This window comes from Triturus cristatus, chromosome 1_1 (genome assembly GCF_964204655.1).
Source record: "Triturus cristatus chromosome 1_1, aTriCri1.1, whole genome shotgun sequence".
Classification (NCBI taxonomy): domain Eukaryota; kingdom Metazoa; phylum Chordata; class Amphibia; order Caudata; family Salamandridae; genus Triturus; species Triturus cristatus.
In genome coordinates, this window is record NC_140579.1 from 591,842,973 (window position 1) to 591,864,292 (window position 21,320).

At 48.9% G+C, this 21,320-nt stretch overlaps 1 protein-coding gene across 1 annotated transcript in view; it reads left to right on the forward strand.

The window, feature by feature from the left end:
* The window catches only part of ILRUN (inflammation and lipid regulator with UBA-like and NBR1-like domains), a 550,951-nt gene that overhangs the window by 57,126 nt on the left and 472,505 nt on the right, over positions 1-21,320 (forward strand). Inside the window, exon 3 of the mRNA XM_085643410.1 lies at positions 14,293-14,490. Coding sequence (XP_085499536.1) covers positions 14,293-14,490 — 198 coding nt within the window. The remainder of the gene's footprint in view (positions 1-14,292; positions 14,491-21,320) is intronic.

The window sequence follows — 21,320 nt, forward strand, 5'->3', positions numbered from 1 at the left end:
CCTTTATTTCCGTCTCCCCCTCTCTCTCTCGCCGGCTCTGTTTCTCCCTCTCGCTGTATTTTCCTATATGTAATAAACTCTTTTTAATCTCTTTTAGCTCCTTCTCTTCCAGTCTTTCTCTGCCTCGCCGTAGCTGTCTCTCCTCTCTCCACATCCTGCCCTCCTCTGTCCCTCTCCCCCCCCCCCCCCCCAGGTCTCGTATTCCCTCTGTCTGCCGTCAAACGCCCTCCGCAGGGTGCCGAGCGCCTGGAGGCGGGAGTTAAGTTTCACACACCGAGAAGGGAAGGAGATGCGGCGGCTGCCAGCGCTCCGCACACCCGGCATGTGAGTACCGATTCAGTCCTTATCCGGTCCGTGCCCCGTCCTGGCCCCCTCTGCCCCCCTATGCTGCCCGCGCGGATCCCGAGGCACCTTTTGGGGGTCTCATAGGGAGGTGAGGGCAGCCTCGGCCCTCTGGTGGGGAGGGATCGCCTCCCTACCCCTAAACTACAGCGAGGATCTAGGGCAGAGCCGCGTCCTTCCAGCCCCCCCCCCCCCCCAACCAGGTACCCTCCTGTTGTCAGCCCTGGGTGCCCCGACCCTCCCTGCCAAGGCTGCACACTACAACATGCAATTTATCTGAAAGCTTCCATGTCAATTGCAAGCAAAACAAAGCCGTGGCTGGTAACACGCTATCCTTTAAACTGCAATTGATTTAATTACAAGTGAGCGAATGACGCACGAAGGGAAAAAGACGCGTGCAAATACTGAAACGCAGCATACTCACTTTATAGTGCACCATACCACCCCCTGAGCTGCCAGATGCCACTTCGGCTACTACCGCTTTCGCCACCGCGCTCGTATGTTCAGTGTTTGTTGCCGCTCATCGCCTCAGCTACCGCTTTGCCAGCGTTCGCGCATGCGTAAGCCACTGACTCACTCACACCTGTGGCTCTAAAGAGAAGGCGGAGGAGTAAATTGACAAACTAGACCACATACTACTAAATAGCCAAACAGGTGTGATGGCCATATTGGATGTAGCTTTACTTGCTCCGTGATTAGCTACCCAAGTGACCTTGCGGACGTGTCCCTTTTATAGGAGTTTGTCAACTAATGCTCCATCTTGGCCACTGAGCTCCCATAAAAGCAACTGGAGAGAATTGTTATTAAGAGAAAACGAGTGGACTAAGAGGATCCATGTAGCAATTGTGCAAGTAGACATGGCTGGTAACATGCTACCCTTTAGACCGCGATTAATTTAATTATATCACTTTATAGTGCGCCATACCACCCCATGAGCTGCCAGCCCCCACAACACTTTTCACCCTGGACTCTACGTTTAAATAGCCGCAAGTGTTTCCAGGCAAGGCGGCAGCTACATGTAATTAAATAACTGCTCTGGTGGCTCCTTTTTTACCATCATCTCGGACTCTGCATGTTTTTCCTTTGCCAAGCGATCAGCGGAGCTCCTTTCAAGGAGGGCGGGGGGCTTCAACTTCATTTAATCTCCCCGTCCTGTACCCCAAAATCAATTCCAGCCAGAGTATCGTAAGATTGCAGCAGCCATGTCGAGCTGTATGTGTAAAGGGCGGCAGCTACATGCTACAAGTAAGTGACTTAGTAATTAAATAGGAGCATTTCTTTTCAGCATGAATTTAAATGTTTTCCATCTTGGTTGGTACTTTTGTGAGCTCCGTGATTATGTACAAAATGGTATGTCTGAGCTGCTTTGTATGTGTTTTGAGGAATGCTATCTTTGACCTTCTGCAGTGTTTATGTTCACGAGGACTTCTAAGAAACATTGGCATCTCTGCAACTACATGTCCAAATGTAGCTCCGGGGGCTTTGTATATAATTTCTTTTTTTTTGTGCCGTTTTTTACAGCGCGAAATCGACCCCAAAATACTGAGGTGCTTTACATGAGGGATAGTTACATTACACAAGGGCACATTCATTTTTGGTAAGCACGTGAAGATTAAGTGATTTGCCCAGAATCACAGAAGCATTTGCAATGTAATGTGTCTCGTATTACTGAAAGTTTGAGCTATTGGTGTTGCTAATAATAGTTCCATTATTGTTAGCAACGCCAATAGCTCAAACTTTTAGTAATGCGAGACCTATTGCATTGCAAATGCTTGTTTACTTTGGTTCCATCAAGAAGGCATTCCGATGTGTCACACATTTGCCATAAATTCTGAATGTTAGCACTCTAGTTGCTTATTAGATCACTGTAGTAAAGCTACTGCTCACCGAGGAAGTCTGCTGCTGGTATTGAAAGTGCATGTTTCAATCTGCATGTCAGAATTTTTTAATGAAATCGAAGAGGATTTGAGAAGTCACTCAAAATGTGCCCTAATTTTCTACCTGCAGCACTTATCATACTTTCTATGGCAAAATGAACCCCCTCATTTTGTTCCTTTTTAAATTAAATGTTTTAAGTGTTACCACTTTATTCCAACCAAGATGGCTTCAGGTGTGCCATACGTTTGTCATAAGTAGGACTGTTAGCCCTCTAGTTGTTCTTTAGAACTCTCTGGGAAGCTGCAGTAGAACACAAAGGAATCAACTGACAGTCTCTGCCCTTGTTGGATGTTTTACTGAGAATGTCAGACTTCATTCTCACATGACTGAGAAAGATAATGTGAATTTACAGAAAATATGCTCTCAGTTTAGCTTATAGATCACCTTCCAAACCTCTGTGGGAAAAGCATGAGTAAATAGTTCTCTCTCAAACATGATTCATGATATCACAGCAGAAGGCTTTTTCACATGGTAAAATCACCTTAGAACACACCGCAATTCCTAAAATGAGTATGGTACCATCAACAAATGATTTATAATGTAACTAAAGTCCTAAAACCTTCTATTAACTGCAATGCTTTTTAATGAGGTGCTATCATGTATATTGGTCCCAAGATGGCTGCCAACACTTCTTGGATGAAGTGCTGACAGCCAATCAGATCTCACGATGAGATGTGTGGTTAGGCTCCGCCCAGATATATGTGATTTTACTTTTGATTTTCTCAGGAACTACTGAACGGATTTACACCATTTAAGCAAAAGGCACGAGTCTGAACTGAGGACTACCTCTTTGCCAAATTTGGTGTAATTCCGTTCAGCACTTCGGGCTGTAGCTGCGTCAACAGGTCCTATGGGAAAATGCATGGGGAAAACGCGTTTTGGGACCTCCCTTTTTTCTCGGCCCCCGCTTGACGAATCACCGTAAAATTTTCAGGATAGGAGCGGACCGGAGCTGGGCAAAAGTTTGGAAAATTTTGCGAACATTCATCAATCGACACCAACGTTATTCCAAATAGAATGTTGCGGATTTCCTATGGAAAATAGGTCCTAACTATAACTAGATCGCCATCTGGTGTTGGGCCCGGATTGTATTGCGCATGGGCTTCGGCTCCATCCTCAGATTGTTTTTTTCCGCCATCGGGCTCGGATGTAATACTTCGCGCTCCGGTTCGGAACTTTCCAACGATCGAAGCAGAATCCTCGCTCTTCGCGGTATTGTTCAGATCCTGATCTCCTCAATCACCACCTCCTTCGACACACCTTCGATTCCAGTCATCGGCGGCAGCCTTCGGGCCTATCCAGGCTCTGGTTCCGGCTGATGGAAAGCACTCCATTCAAGAAGTGCCCTCTATGTGGGTCCAAATTCCCCCACACCTATCTTCATGAGGTGTGCAACCTCTGCCTCTCCCCTGAACACGAGGCTCGAGACTGTCCCGCCTGCAAGTCTTTTAGATCCAAAAAGACTATTCGAGATCGAAGGGCCAGACGAAAAATGGCGCACTCCTCGACTTCCGTTCCAGTCGACATCTTCGGGGACGACGTGGAAGCTCCGGGACAGCAGCACACCGAAGAGGACCTAGTCAGTGCTTCCGAAGCCTATGACTCGGATGTGGAGGACATCACCCCGGCGCAGAGGGTTGTGAGTAAAATACCCCCTCCCACACCCGCGCCGACACCCAAAAGGCTTCGGTCACGCCTTCGGGCCTTGGCAAGACCAAAGACACTGCTTCGAACACCCCACCTTCGAGCCCGGTGAAGAAGCCTAATAAGCCTTCCGGCGGCTCGGGCTAGAGCCAGCCTGCCAGCGGTGCCGATAAACACACTTCGGCACCGAAGAAGAGATCGGCCTCTACCTCGACACCGAGCTCCACACCAAAGTCCTCGGTGTCGAAACCCAGCCTCTCGGTGCAGACCAAACATCATAAGGCCCTCGGCACCGACACTCCCGCGCCGAAGCCTGCCTCGGCGCCGACCAAAAAATCGTAGGTTGCAAAAAAGCACGGCACAGACAAGCCTAAAAAGCCATCGGCAGTGGAACATACGTAAGACCCTTTCCGACTCTCTGGCGCGCCTCGAGGACGAACTCTTGCAGTATGAGAGGGAGGGTGAAGGAGGGGGTAGGCACTCCCGTAGCCTGGACGATCTCCGTGGGAAACATGCGGAGCTCCTGGAGCAGCTCCGTTGCCACAACTATGCAGCGCACACGGCCAGAACACATGCTAGAGCAGACAGGGCGGGCCGACTGCTGGCCTGGTTAATCTGCCAGGAGGATCATCGGGACCCGATCGGGGCGATCCGCACGGAAGACGGGGTGGTGGTGTACACGCAGCGCGAAATACATCGGGCCTTCACGGACCACTACAGGCGACTGTACACGGCCAAGGGGACGGGTCCCCGGCACCTCCTTGGGGAGTTTATGGCTTCTGTCCACTTGCCCGTGGCCTCCAGGGAACATAACGAAGCGCTCAGTGGGCCCCTCTCCCTGGAGGAAATTGGGGGGGCGATACGGGCCATTGCGTCGGGAAAAACTCCGGGGCCGGACAGACTGCCCGCGGAGTACTACAAGGCATACCGCGAGTCTCTTGTGCCACTGCTGCTTGCGCTCTACAACAAGGCGCTAGAGGACGGGTCGCTTCCACCCTCCATGCGGGAGGCGTTCCTGGTTTCCCTGCCTAAACCGGATCGTGACCGCACATCCCTGGGCTCCTACCGACCCCTGGCAATGCTCAACGTGGATTACAAAATCCTAGCGAAGACACTGGCGGACCGGCTGGCGCCAGTGGTTCCTCATTTGGTACAACCGGACCAAAACGGGTTTGTTCCTGCGAGGTCCACGTCATTGAACCTTGGGAGATACTTTAGGGTGGCTGGCGAGGCCGTGCACAGGTGGCCCAGAGCGGGGTGCCTCCTCCTTGACTTGGAGAAGGCGTTCGATTGCCTAGAATGGGGATACCTGTCCACGGTATTGTTGCAGTACGGACTGGACGGGGAATTCCTCAGAATGGTTGACCTGCTCTATAGGAACCCCACGGTCCGTGTCAGGCTGGGCCCCTATGTCTCGGAGGCGGTGCCGCGGCACCCGGCAGGGATGCCCTCTGTCCCCGTTGCTGTTCGCCCTGGCGATGGAGCCCTTGGCGGCGGCTATGCGGAGGACCCTGGGAGATGGTATACCGCTGGGGGACGCTGTTCATCAGGTGTCGCTCTACGCCGATGACCTGTTGGTATACGTCAGGGATGTGGGATGCATCCCGGAACAGTTGGCCCAGTTGTTGCAGACCTTTGCCACCATCTCGGGGCTCTGCGTGAATGCAGGCAAATCTTGCCTATACGCTTTTCGTGCAGGGACGGAGGACCCGGGCTATCACCTGAATGGCACGCCGGTTCAATGGAGGGAGGGCACCTTTCGGTACCTGGGGCTGCAAATATATCGCTGCCCGACTGACTTATTTGATGGCAACCTGGGAAGGGCGGTCACGGCGCTCAAGTTGCAGGTGCGCTTTTGGAACACACTCCCTCTGACGACCACGGGCAGGGTGGCACTCGCCAAAATGGTCATGCTCCCCCGCCTCCTGTACTTCTTTGTTAACCTACCGACGTATGTCCCCCCCGCCTTTTTTGGTACACTCGCTAGGATGTTGCGGGATTTTGTTTGGGGAGCTGCGAGACACAGGCTTGCGCTTGCAAAACTATATCTGCCAACGGACAGAGGTGGTCTGGTGGCTCCTTGCTTTGAGCACTACTACCTGGCCGCCCAGCTACAATGGGTAGCACGATGGTTGGCGGATAGAGGCAGGGACGACACAGCCACGGCAGAGGCGCCCTATTTGCTGGAACGTGTGACAGGACTCTTTCACCCCCTAGCTGCGGTCACGGGACCGCTGCCGCTCCTCTTAGCTGTGGCCCATAGGTGCTTCCGGAGGGCTCTGTACCTCACTCGCGTGGTTGCTCCATACGCGCCGGCAATACCGCTGGAGGGCTCCCCCGGAGGCGGAGGGGTGCTTGCGGCCCCTGCACTGGCGGGCTGGTGGGAGGCTGACGTGCACTCGCTGGGGGACCTATACAGGGACGGTGAGCTAATACCGTATGAGACCTTGGTGTCGGAGGAAGGGCTCCCGCCCGGCGGGTTCCTTACGCACCGCTCGCTCCTGGCGAGGTTGACCGCTAAATGGGGGAACATGACTACGGAGCCCCGCCAGCACCTGACCGTGCAGTACCTGCACGTCATGGGGAGGGGTGGGCACCTGGTCCGCTGGTTCGCGGCTTCGCTGCCGGAGCACACGGCGGTTGATCTGGGCCCGCTCCGCGTCAAGTGGGAGCGGGACCTGGGGAGGCCATTCGTGGATAAGGAGTGGGAGAGGGTACTTAAAGGCCCAGTGCGTGTCCCCTGAAATATGCGGTTCTGACAAATCCAGCTGTTCATAGTACACAGGGCCTACCTCACACCTGAATTGATTAACCGGTATTTTCACCGCGATGACGCACTCTGCCCTAGGTGCGGAGAACCGGGGGCGGGGTTCTTGCACATGCTGTGGAGCTGCCCTGGGTTTAGCGCCTATTGGAGAGAGGTCAATGGGCAGGGGAGTGTGGGCCGCAACATCCCATTTGACTGGCCCGTGCACATTTTACACCACTTTAAGAGACCGCCCAAAGACAAGGTAACGTCCCGATTCATGGACCTGGGGCTCGTAGTTGCAAAGCGCCTCATCACCAGGAGATGGAAGGCACATGACTCACCACACACACGGGCATGGAGTTCCTCATTCCAGGCGTGGGCTAGGGCGGAGAGGACGGCCATCCGCAGGGAGGAGACCCTGGGGCTGCGGAAGGAACCTATGGCGGATCGCTGGGAGCAACTACTTGCTGAGCTCCGGCGTTTAGAAGGGGAGGGACACACGGGCCTTGAGGGGATGGCTGGAAATGCCTGTGCGAGTGACGGCGTGCGATCAGCTGCCCCGTAGATGGGATAGCCTAGTCCCTGATGCTTCTGACCCGCAGATAGGGGCGCCTGCGGCCACGTGGGGACGGTTGCCGTCTTGGGGTTGGGGGGGGTGGTCCTGGGGGCGACTAGGGGGGGGGGGTCGTGGGTAGGGCACGGGGGGGGGGGCGCTATGTGTTCAACTATTTCAGCTGCCACTGTTCTGAGTTTTTCTTTTTGACATGTTTACGACTCATTTGTTCTCAACACCTAAGTTGCTTGGGTGACACACATTTGCATGTACGGCTAAATGGCTGGTATATGGTGGCTGCTGCCCCTCTTTAAGAGACAACACCGGAACTGATGAGGTACATGCACCCGGCTCCCGGGCAGGTTGCGGTTGGTATATTTCTTGATTGTGGGGGATGTCTAGCTGGCTAGGCCAGACACGGATCAGCAACCCGCATATGTTCATATACTTCTGTGTGTAATGTATCCTACCGAAACATGTATTCTTTCTTTGCTATACTTAAAAAAACAATAAAAACAGATTTGCAAAAAAATAAAAAGCCATCGGCCCCGAAAACTTCGGCGCCGACCGAACAGCCAGTGTCGCAAGAACTATTTACACCGGATCCTTTGCAAAAGACACTTACCAAGGATCCAAAAACTGGACATTTGGCACTGTCTTCTAAAAAGAGACATTTGGACAAACCAGCTCCACCTCCAAAGAGGAAAGACTGTGCTACCTCCCCTTCCAGAGTGCCTTCCCCACCTCCTCCACCCTCTCCACCTCTGCCTGTGCCTCATCGCTCTCCGACCCAGTCTCCAGACCATGATGATCAGGGGGACCCATACTACGACCCAGCAGATGTGCCACAAGACCCCACCCCTACAGGATCCCCAGACCCATGGGATGATTATAATAATCCAGACATTCCAGATGTCCCACGAGATGACCTTTATCCATCCAGGCCATCTCCACCAGAAGACTCATTAGGTTTTCACCACCTCCTTCAGAGGGCGGCACATTACCACGGGGTAGAGCTACACACTGACCTAGTAGAGGAAGATTTCCTCCTAGACACCTTTGACACTGCACATAGGTCTACTTCTATACCACCTATGCTCAAAGGGGTAATAAAACATGCGCCAGAGGTTTTTAAAGACCCAGTCAAGGCTAGGGTCCTCAACCCACGTATAGAGAAGAAGTATAAAGCTGCCCCCACAGATCCTGCCTACATCAAGGGGCCAGCGCCACTGGATTCCCTAGTGGTATCCACTGCAAGGAAGAGATCAAATTCCCAGGCGTCAGGCGAAGCACCACCGCCTGACAAAGAGTCAAAGCTCCTGGACGCGTCAGGAAAACGCACTGCGTCACAGGCAGCCAATATATGGCGTATCGCCAACACTCAAGCGCTATTGGCCAGATACGACAGAGCGCATTATGATGAACTAGAAACCATCATGCACCATCTCCCAGAAAAATACAAAAATAGGGCCAACAAATTAATTCAAGAGGGTAAGACCATAACTAACACCTCTATACGCTGTGCCTTAGACGCAGCAGACACAGCCTCCAGGGCCATTAACACTAGTGTCCTCCTCCGTCTCCACGCTTGGCTGAGAGTTTCAGGCTTTAAACCTGAGGTACAAGCCTCCATATTAAACCATCCATTTAATCAAGAAAATTTATTCGGTCCAAAGGTAGATGAGGCCCCCTCGAGGTTGAAGAAAGACACAGATACGGCGAAATCTATGGGAGCCCTACAGTCACACCCTCCTAGGCGCTTCTTTCGCCGCTCTTCCTTTCGGGGCATGGGCAGAGGCTACTCCTCAGATAGCGCGTCCACGTCCTAAAAATCCCCTCCTCAATCCACCTTCACAAGGGGTTATCAAAGAGGCGGCTATAGAGGCAATAACAATAAAGGCAGAGGCAAAACAAATACCGCCCGCTCTGCCACACCGCCTACCCAATGACTTTCCCCTGCTCCCTCCAGACCATCCCACTCTGGTCGGGGGCAGACTACAACATTTCCTTCACGTCTGGGAGTCCATCACATCAGACAGATGGGTGACCCAAATTATTCGTTCAGGGTACTGCCTAGAACTCACATCTCCCCCCACAAAACATTCCACCCAGGCAACGCCCAATGTCACAAGAACATTCCACGTTACTAAAACAGGAGGTAATCTCCCTCCTACAAAAACAGGCAATAGATCAGGTCCCCCCCGATGAGCAAAATGTAGGTGTCTACTCCCTATATTTTCTGATACCAAAAAGAGACGAGACGCTACGACCTATCTTAGATCTCCGGCCTCTAAACACATACATACATTCGGACCATTTTCACATGGTAACACTTCAGCAGGTACTTCCGCTCCTCTCCCAGAACTACTTTCTCACCACACTGGACTTAAAAGACGCATACTTTCACATTCCGGTACACCATACCCACCACCAATCTTTCCAGAGGTCGACCGTTCCTGGACCCGGTTCCACAAATAATCCGGACAACAGACTCCTCGCTCTCCGGCTGGGGAGCTCATCTACTACACCTCACAGTGCAGGGCACATGGACGCCGCAACAAAAGTTACTCCACATCAACCATCTGGAGTTACTGGCAATCTTTCTAGCCCTAAAATCCTTTCACACACAGATTTTAGGCAAGGCAGTCCTTATTCGCACAGTCAACATAACCGCCATGTACTACATTCAAAAACAAGGTGGCACACACTCTCCACAGCTCTCTCAACTAGCACAGAGCATATGGAGATGGGCAATTCCACACAAAATCTTTCTCCTAGCCCAGCATGTCCCAGGAGTCCAAAACACCATGGCAGATCTGCTCAGCAGACAAACGCAGCAGATCCCCGAGTGGGAACTTCACCCGCAGGTTCTTCACCCGTTATTTCAGATGTGGGGGCATCCACAGATAGACCTATTTGCCACCCAAGAAAACAAAAAATGCCCAAACTTCACTGCCAGATACCCACACCCATTGTCCAAAGGCAATGCGATATGGATGAACTGGTCAGGCAAATTTGCGTACGCCTTTCCACCTCTCCCACTAATTCCATTAGTGGTGCGGAAGCTACAACAGCACTCCCTCACACTGATTCTAGTAGCTCCAACATGGGCCAGACAACCGTGGTACACCACGCTGCTGGAACTCTCAGTAGTGCCACACCAAAAGTTGCACCTCTCACCATGCCTCCTAACCCAGGACCATGGAGAGATCAGACACCCGGACCCAGCTCAGCTCAACCTTGCGATCTGGCTCCTGAGATCCTAGAATTCGGATACCTTAACCTTCCCCCCGACTGTATGAACGTTATCAGAGAACCTAGACGCCCTACCACTAGAGTCTGCTATGCTGCCAAGTGGAAAAGATTTGTTGTTTATTGCCATAACACAATCAACCCTCTAGACTCATCCATACAGCATATCATATGCTACTTACTCCATCTACAAACATGTAACCTAGCATATACATCCATTCGGCTACACCTCGCAGCAATTGCCGCTTACCTACAAAACAGACAGCACCTATCACTTTTCAGAGTGCCTGCCATTAAAGCCTTCATGGAAGGCCTAAAACGAATAATTTCCCCCAGAGTGCCACCCTCACCTGTGTGGAACTTAAATATAGTTCTCACAAGGCTAATGAGACCGCCTTTCGAACCTCTGCATAAATGCGAACTGCAATTCCTCACATGGAAAACCGCTTTCCTTGTAGCCATCACCTCCCTTAGAAGGGTCAGTGAGATACAAGCACTTACTATACAAGAGCCTTTTCTCCAAATGCACCCCAACAAGGTGGTCCTCCGTACCAACCCAAAGTCATCTCACCCTTTCATCTAAACCAATCGGTAGAATTACCGGTTTTCTTTTTGCAACCTCAAACTGTTGCACAAAGGGCTCTACACACACTGGATGTTAAAAGGGCCTTGCTTTACTATATCCAGAGAACACAACCTTTCAGAAAGACAAAGCAAATGTTTGTCTCTTTCTCTCCACCTCATAAAGGCAACCCCATCTCTAAATCAGGGATAGCTAGGTGGATTGTAAAATGCATACAGATTTGCTACCGCAAAGCAAAACGCACGCTATCTGTTCCCCCCTAAAGCCCACTCTACAAGAAAGATAGGGGCTTCTATGGCTTTTCTAGGGAACATCCCATTAGATGATATCTGCAAGGCAGCTACATGGTCCACAACGCACACTTTCACTAAACATTACTGTGTAGATGTGCAAACCAAGCAACTAGCTAGTGTGGGCCAGGCTGTACTAAAAACAATATTTCAAACCACTGCAACAGATACCGGTGGTCGCCGCTAAGGTTGGGAACTGCTATATAGTCTATGCAAAAGTGTGTAATCTGCAGCTCATATGCCTCGAACGGAATATGCTACTTACCAGTATGCATCTGTTCTTGGCATGTAGAGCTGTAGATCCACACACGCCCACCCGCCTCCCCGGCTACCTGTATCTGTTCCAGTCTATCTTATTTAGATATGGGTTTCTTCACTGTTATTACTACGCTCCATCTTTCCCTGTTGGCGAAAAACAATCTGAGGATGGAGCCGAAGCCCATGCGCAATACGAACCAAGGGAGGAGTCACCGACCTCGTGACTTCCAAAGACTTTCCAAGAGGAAAAACAAACTGCAAACATCCGGGTCCAACACCAGATGGCGATCTATGCAAAAGTGTGTAGATCTGCAGCTCTACATGCCAAGAACAGATCCATACTGGTAAGTAGCACATTCCATATATATATATATGTGTGTGTGTGTGTATATGTATATATATATATATATATATATATAAAATAAATTTAGCTAAAACGTTTGATAATCCAAGATCTTCCTCCTTTTTCTACAAGCCCATAGACATGAGGCTAGGGAGAAGCACACTAAAAAAAAAGTGCAACTCTACATTGGACAAAATATGGCTCTTTAAAATATTTACGCACCCATTCACAAAGGGAAAGGGGTCCGCTGGGGACCTCTTCCCGTTTGCAAGTGGTTTACCACCTACTTGAAGTAGGTGGTAAACTGCAAGTGTTTTGCGGCCGCAAATGTGGTCGCAAAACAGTGCATGGCACTGTGACTCGCTATTAGGAAGGTACGCCCCTTCCTAATAGCGAGAGTCGTAAATGCGAATTTGCGAGTCAATGACTCGCAATATATCATTTTTACATGCCTGGAGCCTTTTTAGCGGTCGCTAACAGGCCGATATCCTGTTTGTGGCCGCAGAAAGGGTTGTACATCTGGCCCTTGGAGCTTAATTGGAAACTAGAGCATTTCCTTGTCATTGCTTGTTTCTACAGCTTCCCTGCCTGTTTTATTCCTCTCTGACATTTTTTAAGACTGCTCTTATTAAGGTAATCAACAATATGGCCTACTCAGTTTTATGCTCAAGTGCGATAAAAGTCCCTAGTGGCTTATAGTATATCTACAGTTGTCTGCTCCACTTCACTCGCCAGACTGTGTGTTGCCCAATGTGGCTCTGTGCTCGCCCCTCCATGCCAGGTTGTGCACTGTCCAATCTTACGGACTTGCATTGGTTTCCCTGCCTTTTCTTTCACCATGATATATCACAATTCTAGTGCTCTTACAGCAGAAAGTTTGTCCCAGGTCTGATATTCCAAATTTGCATTCTTTGTCTTCCTGTCCTCCACAGCTATCCCTCTCATTTAGTAGCTCCCTAAATATTAAGGAATTTGAAAGAGCTTGCTCTTGTCAGCAAACTCAGTTATCTGTTTCAGTGGTTTCTGCTACAAGGAACCATTCTTGTCAGATGGAATGCATTCAGATTCTTGTCCAGGCTCCTGCTTCCCTAAACAGAGGCCCTTGTTCCTTAAAAAAACAAACAAAAAAAAACCTGTCTTTTTAATTTTAATATGCACCGTTTTGGCTTTTCATGCACCTGTGCAAGGGTGATGTTCGGTAGTTGTGTTATAGTTAAACTTCACTCCACAATGCCAGATCTATGGATCTGTCACCTGTCCTCCGCTGCTGTTCCGTGCTTCTCCTCTCGGTGATCATCTCATGGTACTCTTCTGCTCATTGGAGCAAGGCCTATCCTGGCAGTGCTTCATGTGTGGGCTTATCTGCAGGCAGTCACAAACCTCCTTTGGCCTAATATCTTAACTTCGCTGAATTCACCACAGCTACAGCCAAAGGACCCGTGCTGGTTCTTTGTTTCTCTCTGCACCCAATGATGCACAGCTTGGCTCTCTCAGCTATGTGGCTCCCAGAATGTAAGCGCAGCTGCTGCGTTTATCGCCTTACCGCTCCTTCAGAGAAACATTCGATCTGGACAGCGGCAGATGGTTCTTCATTGCATCTCCACAGCTCTCAGAATTTTTCAAATTGTCTTCACTGTAAGAAGTTAGACGTGAGCCCTTACGAAGTCATGCAGCTCATATTTACCAAAACTCCTAATCTGCCTTGATCTTCATTTTGTTGAGATTTAAAGTTCTCTTCATACATCCTCAGTGACATTTTATTTAGAAATTCTTATAAAATAGTGATCTGTAGCTGATGAGATTGTGTAGTTAATCCTGAGTCACTCTTGCGGGAATGGCTCCTCTGGTAAGCCTTAAATCTTAACTACCTTCGCTCTGTTTATTGATGAATGGATATCTGCACTTTTACTGTGAGACTCTAGTAAACCTATTTTGGTGCTTGTAAGGCCTTACAAAGTCATGCAGCTCATATTTACCCAAACTGTCTTGATCTTCATTTTGTTGAAATTTAAGGTCCTCCTCATACATCCTCAGTGACACTTTATTTAGAAATTCTTATACAATAGTGATAACTGGGTGAATACATGGCTGTGGAGATCTGTAAACTGTAGCTGATGAGATTGTGTAGTCAATCCTGAGTCGCTCTTGAGGGAATGGCTCCTCTGGTAAACCTTAAATCTTAACAAACTTCTCTCTGTTTATTGATCAATGGATATTATTTATCAATGGATATCTGCTCTTTTCATGTGAGACTCTAGTAAACCTATATTAGTGCTTGTGAAATGTAATTTGTCTCTTTTTCTAAAGTAATGTTTTTCACTTTTGTTTTTCTCTACTTAGGTGCAGAAGCATGGCCTCCTGGAGTTTGTCTGAAGTATGTTGGTGGAGACCAATTTGGCCATGTAAATATGGTGCTAGTCAGGTCGCTGGAATCCCAAGAAATGACAGATGTCAGTGTCCAGATGTGCAGCCCAAGCAGCGCTGGAATGTTCCAGGGGCAGTGGCGCATGTGCACTGCCACAGGACTCTACTTTGGTGGTGAGTTTCATGTCTTTATACACTCAGCACACACCAAATCAAGTTGGGCTTGAAGGTGGGACCTTTAACGAAGGAGAAGATCCTCCTTATTTGCATGCAGGCATCCACAATCACCTTGTTTGAGCCGGGAGTTGATGTTTTTCGTTTCAGGATGCAGTCATCCACCCTGGCATTTCTTGCTCCATCCTTGTCATCCAGTTCTCCTGATATTATCTCACAAGCTATTCCCATTCTGTGCCAAGTCTTTAAAGACTTCCTAAAATGTTTAAACTCTGGTTTGGCATGGAGCTGAGCAGGAAGCAAATTCTATGCATTGGAGCCAGAAATTAGAAATTCTGTCCTGCAAGCCTGTTTACACCAAACCTGGGCACTGTTTCACGTGAGCGTGAATATCTGCCAATCTGTTTTGCTTCAAAATCTGGAGTCTGTCAATTTATGGACCTAAATCCCAAGCAACAGGTTTTAAACTAAATTCTTTGTTTGACTGGCAGCCAGTGTAGCTCATTTAAAAGAAGTGTAACCTGGTCTTGTAGAGGCGTTAAAGAGCAGTCTAACTGGTGCGGTGCATTCTGTACAAGCTGGAATCTAGACAAGTCACATGTTGGTAGTATAAGATAGATGGCATTCGTACAATCAAGTGTAAGCCAATAATAGCTGCTAATATTTCTTGAGGTATCCCTGTTGAGAAGTAGGGAAGTAACTTTCTAGTTGTCTGCCGGAGAAAAATGCAGTTTGGATCCACAGAATTGATTTGAGGTTTTATAGATAGCTCTTAATGATCAACTCCTTACAGACTTTTTGATGATTTCTTTGGAGTTGGGATGAAAAGTCCATGGCCATAGGCCAATTCATGACTACTATTTCCATCTGGTCTCTCTAAAATTTTACATGGTTATTCCAAAACAGACACAGCACATTATATCCTAAAAATGTTCTTGAATTGCGATTGCCACTTCACATATAACATCTCTCAAGAAATGATCTGTGACATCATTGATATCAATGAGGTCATTTCAGATGTTAACACTGTGCATAGAAGGGGCACACGTTAGTTTCTTCAGTTAACTATAACTGGTAAATTTCAGTGTTTTTTTTATTTTTTATTTTGTTTTTGTATTTTTTTTTTTTAATGTCAAGTTTTAACTGACATTTTCACCTAACTATAATGCCACTTTAACCTCTGTCTTTTCCAGTGAAAATAAAAGGATGTATATATGTGTGTGTATATGTGTGTGTGTGTATGTATGTGTGTATATATATATATATATATATATATATATATATATATATATATATATTCACTTAAAAAACCATAGGTTTCACACATGTTCTAGTTGGGTGGATATTTCACTCGTAAAAAACCAATGAAATTCCCCCGTTATAGTTAGTTCAGATAACTATAACTCGCGCGACCGCAATCCACTGCTGATGACGTCACATATTACGTCACTCATGACATGGTCAGTGGCATCACTCATGACATCACTGATGACATCATCCTTGTGATAGAGTGGCGGCCGCGCGAGTTAACCCTGCCATGAGCCTTTGTCATACCTTGTCCCAGGGTCCACTGTGCAAAGTCTTAGCTATGCAGGTCTGCACTTTGATTTTATTTTTAAAAACTTTTTTCAGACTATACAAAAAATTAAAGATTTTTTTTTCTTCAAAAAATGTAGGGATCTAACGGACCAAAATGTGAGTATGCGAATCCTATGAGAAGGTTCTCCTCCTCCCCAACAACCCCCCCCCCCCACCCTGTTTTTGGGCCTGTATCTGCCCCTCTGCACTCCTCTCTTCCCCTGCACCCAAATAATTTTTGGGGTCAGGAGAGGCTTCTCCCGTTCACCCTTATGCTCTCTGTTCACTAATTCTCAGAGGATCTGAACATTTTGCTTTAAGGGAGATGAACAAAGCTCTCTTCCAATGGGGTTTGTTTATTTGAAAAGTTATTGTCTTCGAAGGATCTGGATCCTTGGAGGTTCCATGAAGAAACAGTCCAAATATCTCTAAAATAAATCTAAAAAATTTCGGTTGCGGATTCCCACTTATGCAAAGATGCACCTCAGCATTAATGTCAAGTCAAACTTAAGATGCCAAAACGAAGCCAAGTACCTAACTAATGAACCTAAGCCATCAATTTACTGTCCCTATTGATGGATAAGTAATATCTCTGTTTTGTCCTAAAAAGGGCATTGTTACTTATATCTCGGTCTAGGCCTCGCAGCTGAGATCTGACTGATGTAACTTTTCATCATATTTTAACTTAGGCTATGCACTTATGTTTGGTCTCCAATTAACCATCTGGAGGTCTAGGCTCACGTTGGCGTCTGCTCATATCTTTTTCAACCACGATGCAGATGAAATGTACATACTCATTCGGACTACCTTGAGTGTGTCCTGAAGTTTAGCATTCAAGATTCCATATGTGTCCTTTTCTGTAAATGTTTTCTTATCTTCTCAAACACTGTGGGGTTATTTAAGAAATAATCATTTAATCTCCCAAGTGAAATCCCAGTATGGGGGAGGGAGGGAAATCTGCTGTGCAACTTGTGAGGGTAATTGGCACCTGTCAGAAAGGGCAATATGATCTATGGAACTGCTGTTGACTCATACCATCAACCTGGTCCCCACCAGGAATTAGCTGAGTCACTGATAAATGGCACCTCAACTTTCTACTAACAAGACTCATTTGTCCTCCATGTGAGCACCTCCACTCCTGTCCCCTTCAGTTCTGTTCCAGTGTTTTTTTTTTGTATGCCATCACTTCACTCAGGCATGTCTGTAATCTGCAGGCACTAATCCTTCTTCGAAGTACATAGGGATATGGTTGTCCTCCGCACTAACCACAAATTCCTCCCTAAGGTGACCTCCCAGTTCCATCTTAATTAATCCATTGTGCTCCCTGTCTTTTTCCCACAACATAACTCCATTGCGGAACAGGCACTCCATACTTTGGATGTGAAATGAGTCCTCATGTACTACATTGATAGAACTAAACCATTTAGGAACATTCAACAACTCTGTTGCTTTCTCCAATCCCCCATAAAGGGAGAACTTTGTCCAAATCAGGCCTTGCTAGATGGATCGTAAGATGATTACAGGCATTCTATGCTATGCTATGCTAAAGCTAAGAGGACTTTGGACATTCTTCCTAGAGCCCACTCCACTCGGAATGAAGGAACCTATATGGCCTTTCAGGGGAACATTCCAATAGCCGACATATGCACAGCAGCTACCTGGTCCACACAACACACTTTTACAAAACATTACTGTGTGGATGTACTAGCCCGCCAACATGCCAGTGTTGGCCTGACAATACTCCTTACACTCTTTCAATCTACTGCAACACCCACAAGCTAGCCACCCTTTTTTGGGAGGACTGCTTTACTCTCTATACCCAGCTTTTGTATCTACAGCCACACATGCCTCGAATGGAAAATCTTACTTACCCTGTAAGCATCTTTTTGTGGCATATGGTGCTGTATATTCACATGTGACCACCCATCCGACCCAGATGACTGTGGCTGTTGCAGTGTCCATTACTATGTTCGAGGCATGTGGGCTGATGAATTCATATCTGTGCATAGATCGCCGCCTAGTGTTGGGTCCGGATGTTTGCACGTTGTTGTCCTGGAAGAGTCTTCGAAGTATCCTGAGATAGGTGACTCCTCCCCTGGACTACAGTGCGCATGGGCATCCTCTCCATCCTCAGATTGTTTTTTTCCGCCATTGGGTTCGGATGTGCTTATCTTGACTCAAGTTAGGAAAAACTTATTACAGGCCAAAAGGCCTTTAGTTCGCGTCGGTACTGTTCCCGATCGGTATCGATAGTTATTTGTTAGTTTACTAACTTCCAGAAACCAACTTTTTCGCATCATACCCGACCATCGACCCGACATCGAGGACGCCCTTCAAGCGGTGCCCTGTATGCAATGCGAAATATCCCCATGTCGACGTCCACCCGGTGTGCAACAAATGCCTTTCACCGGATCACGGCGAGTCCACATGTATGGCCTGTGCCCGATTCCGATCCAAGAAGACTCTCCGGAATCGTCGAGCAGCGAGGCTCGAAGCGCAGCAAGCGGCACCGGCCCGACTGACCTCTTCAACGCCGAGGACGAAGATGTCCAAGACGTGGAGAACCTACCCTCCAGCCCCGCTTCCGAACACGACTCCGGATCGGAAGACGTCGAAGAACAACTCTTCCACAAAGACGAAGCCGACACCGAGGTAGGAGAATACAATGAGGCCTTAGGGGCCGAAGAGAGTAGCTCCGGTGATGAGCAAGGCCTACCCGAACAGACTTTGGATATCCCAGTGCGTCAGTCTGTGGCTCCGGTCGAGGGATCGCCTTTGGGCCTTACCCAAGACCTATCCCGCATCCATTCGGCCCCGCCCTCTGGCCCGGCCTCGGACATTCAGCGGCAGCCTATACTACCCAAAACGGCTGGTTTCCCTTCATCGAAACCGAAACCGAAAGCAGTCTCGGTTCAGCAGAAACCGAAACTGAAAGTCACACTGGTCGGATCGAAGCCCACCACGCCTTCGACGCTAGCCAAACCCGTCAGCACCGACCGCACCAAACGGGACTTCGGTGCCGAGCTTGCAGCAGCCGACGTCAGCGCCGACGCACGGAAAAAGACCATCGGTACCGCCAAGCCGCCTCGGCTCCCGGCACCGAAACAATCTGCTCCGACCACAAAGGTCAAAATGGCTGCTGAATCTCACACCACTTCCAAAACAGCACCAAAGGCACAATCATCGACGCCGTCGACAGCTACTACCTCTCCTCGACTCGATGACCCCGTGGCACCGAAGAAGTCCACGCCTGCCTCAACGGAACCGGTCGGCGCCAAAGAACCGTCGGCGTTCCAGGTGCGGCAAGTTTCAGCATCCTTGCAACGCATCAAAGATAAGGCGGCCCTCCAGGACACATCAAGCTCCGAGCCGAAAAAGGCTCAAAAAGCTTCTCCGGCACCAGCCAACATCACTTTTGGCCTGCCACCATCCACGGCGCCAAAACTGTTCGAAATCAGAACACGTGTCACCCACACCAGGATCACACCTGCAGAACACTCTCCTACGGAGACGTCGCCTTCACACATCGATGCCGCAACAGGCAGAATGATGCTTCACAAGAGGAAGATAACTTCTGAGCCAGCTTTGGACTCCTACCGGATCCCACTAAAGAAAAAGCTGCCAGTGGATTCGGAACCACTTCTTTACGAGCCTCTCCATGCCTCTTACCAAGATCCACAGTCCTTCTCTCCGACACAGACGTTTTGGAGGACTACATGGGTGACCACGTCCCCTACCCCAGAGAGATGGACCCTCAAGGCCAACAGGACCCTGACCAAGCTTGGGATGACCCTGTAGACTCTGGTGCACCTATGGATACACAGGAGCCGCAACTCTATGGAGCAAAAACGTCTCCCACAGAGGACACTGCCGCATTCAACGCCCTCATTGAATGTGCTGCGGCCAATCCTGGTGTTCAACTCCACTCTGACACCATCGAGGACGATTTTCTCATGGACACTTTCGCATCCTCAGAAAAACATGTTAAAACTCTACCCATGTTGAAAGGTGTCCTCAAACCAGCAAAGGACATTTTCAAAGAACCCACCAGGGCCAGAGTAATAAACCCCAGAATCGACAAAAAATATAGGTCAGCGCCTGGGGATCCTACCTATATTAGAGGACAGTTGCCTCTAGATTCCATAGTAGTCGCGAATGCTCGTAAACGGGCGCACTCGCAGACGACTGGGGATGCCCCTCCCCCGGTCAAAGAGTCCAAGGTGTTAGAGACCTCCGGCAAACGGGTTGCGGCCCAAGCAGCTAACATATGGCGTATTGCCAATACTCAAGCGCTCCTGGCTCGCTACGACCAAGCGCATTATGACACACTAGAAACATTACTACAACATCTCCCTGACCAATACAAAGAGGGAGCAGAAATCCTCATCAGAGAGGGACAACTCCTCACAAACGCATCCATCAAGTGTGCACTGGATGCCGCAGATACAGCTGCCAGAGCCATAAACACTAGCGTCATGTTACGACGACACGCCTGGTTACGAATCTCCGGATTCAAACCTGAGGTGCAAAATAACATCCTCAACCAGCCGGTCAACCCAGACTACTTATTCGGGCCAGAGGTTGACGCCACACTAGAAAAAATAAAAAAGGACACAGACACTGCAAAGTCCATGGGGGCTCTCCAAACGCAGACCTTTCGGAGTGGCTCCTTTCGTCGCCCCGGTAATAGAGGAGCAGGTAGAGGGCAGGGGTCACAGCAAACTTACAACAAGGGCAACACCCAAAGTACCTACGATAAAAACACCAGGGGTGGATATCGTGGTTCAAGCACAAAGGGCAGAGGACGCGGATACGGCAATACCAGATCCTCTCCCAAGAACAAACAGTGACGCCCTCTCCCTTCCTCCCGACCACACAACACCTGTCGGGGGAAGGTTGCAAAAGTTCCTGGACACGTGGAACTCCATCACCACGGACAGGTGGGTCAAAGATATTATCAAACACGGTTACTGCCTAGAATTAACCTCTACTCCACCCACAATACCCCCAAAACACCGTCCTATGTCCTCAGAGCACTTAGCGCTATTACAGCAGGAAGTGCTAAGCATGATGCAAAAAGGCCCAATAGTGGTCGTACATGTCCACGAGCAAGGTACAGGGGTGTACTCCCTGTACTTTTTAATACCAAAAAAGGACGGCTCACTCAGACCTATACTAGACCTGAGACCCCTCAACCGCTATATTCTTTCGGAGCATTTCCACATGCTCACCCTGCAACAAGTCCTCCCACT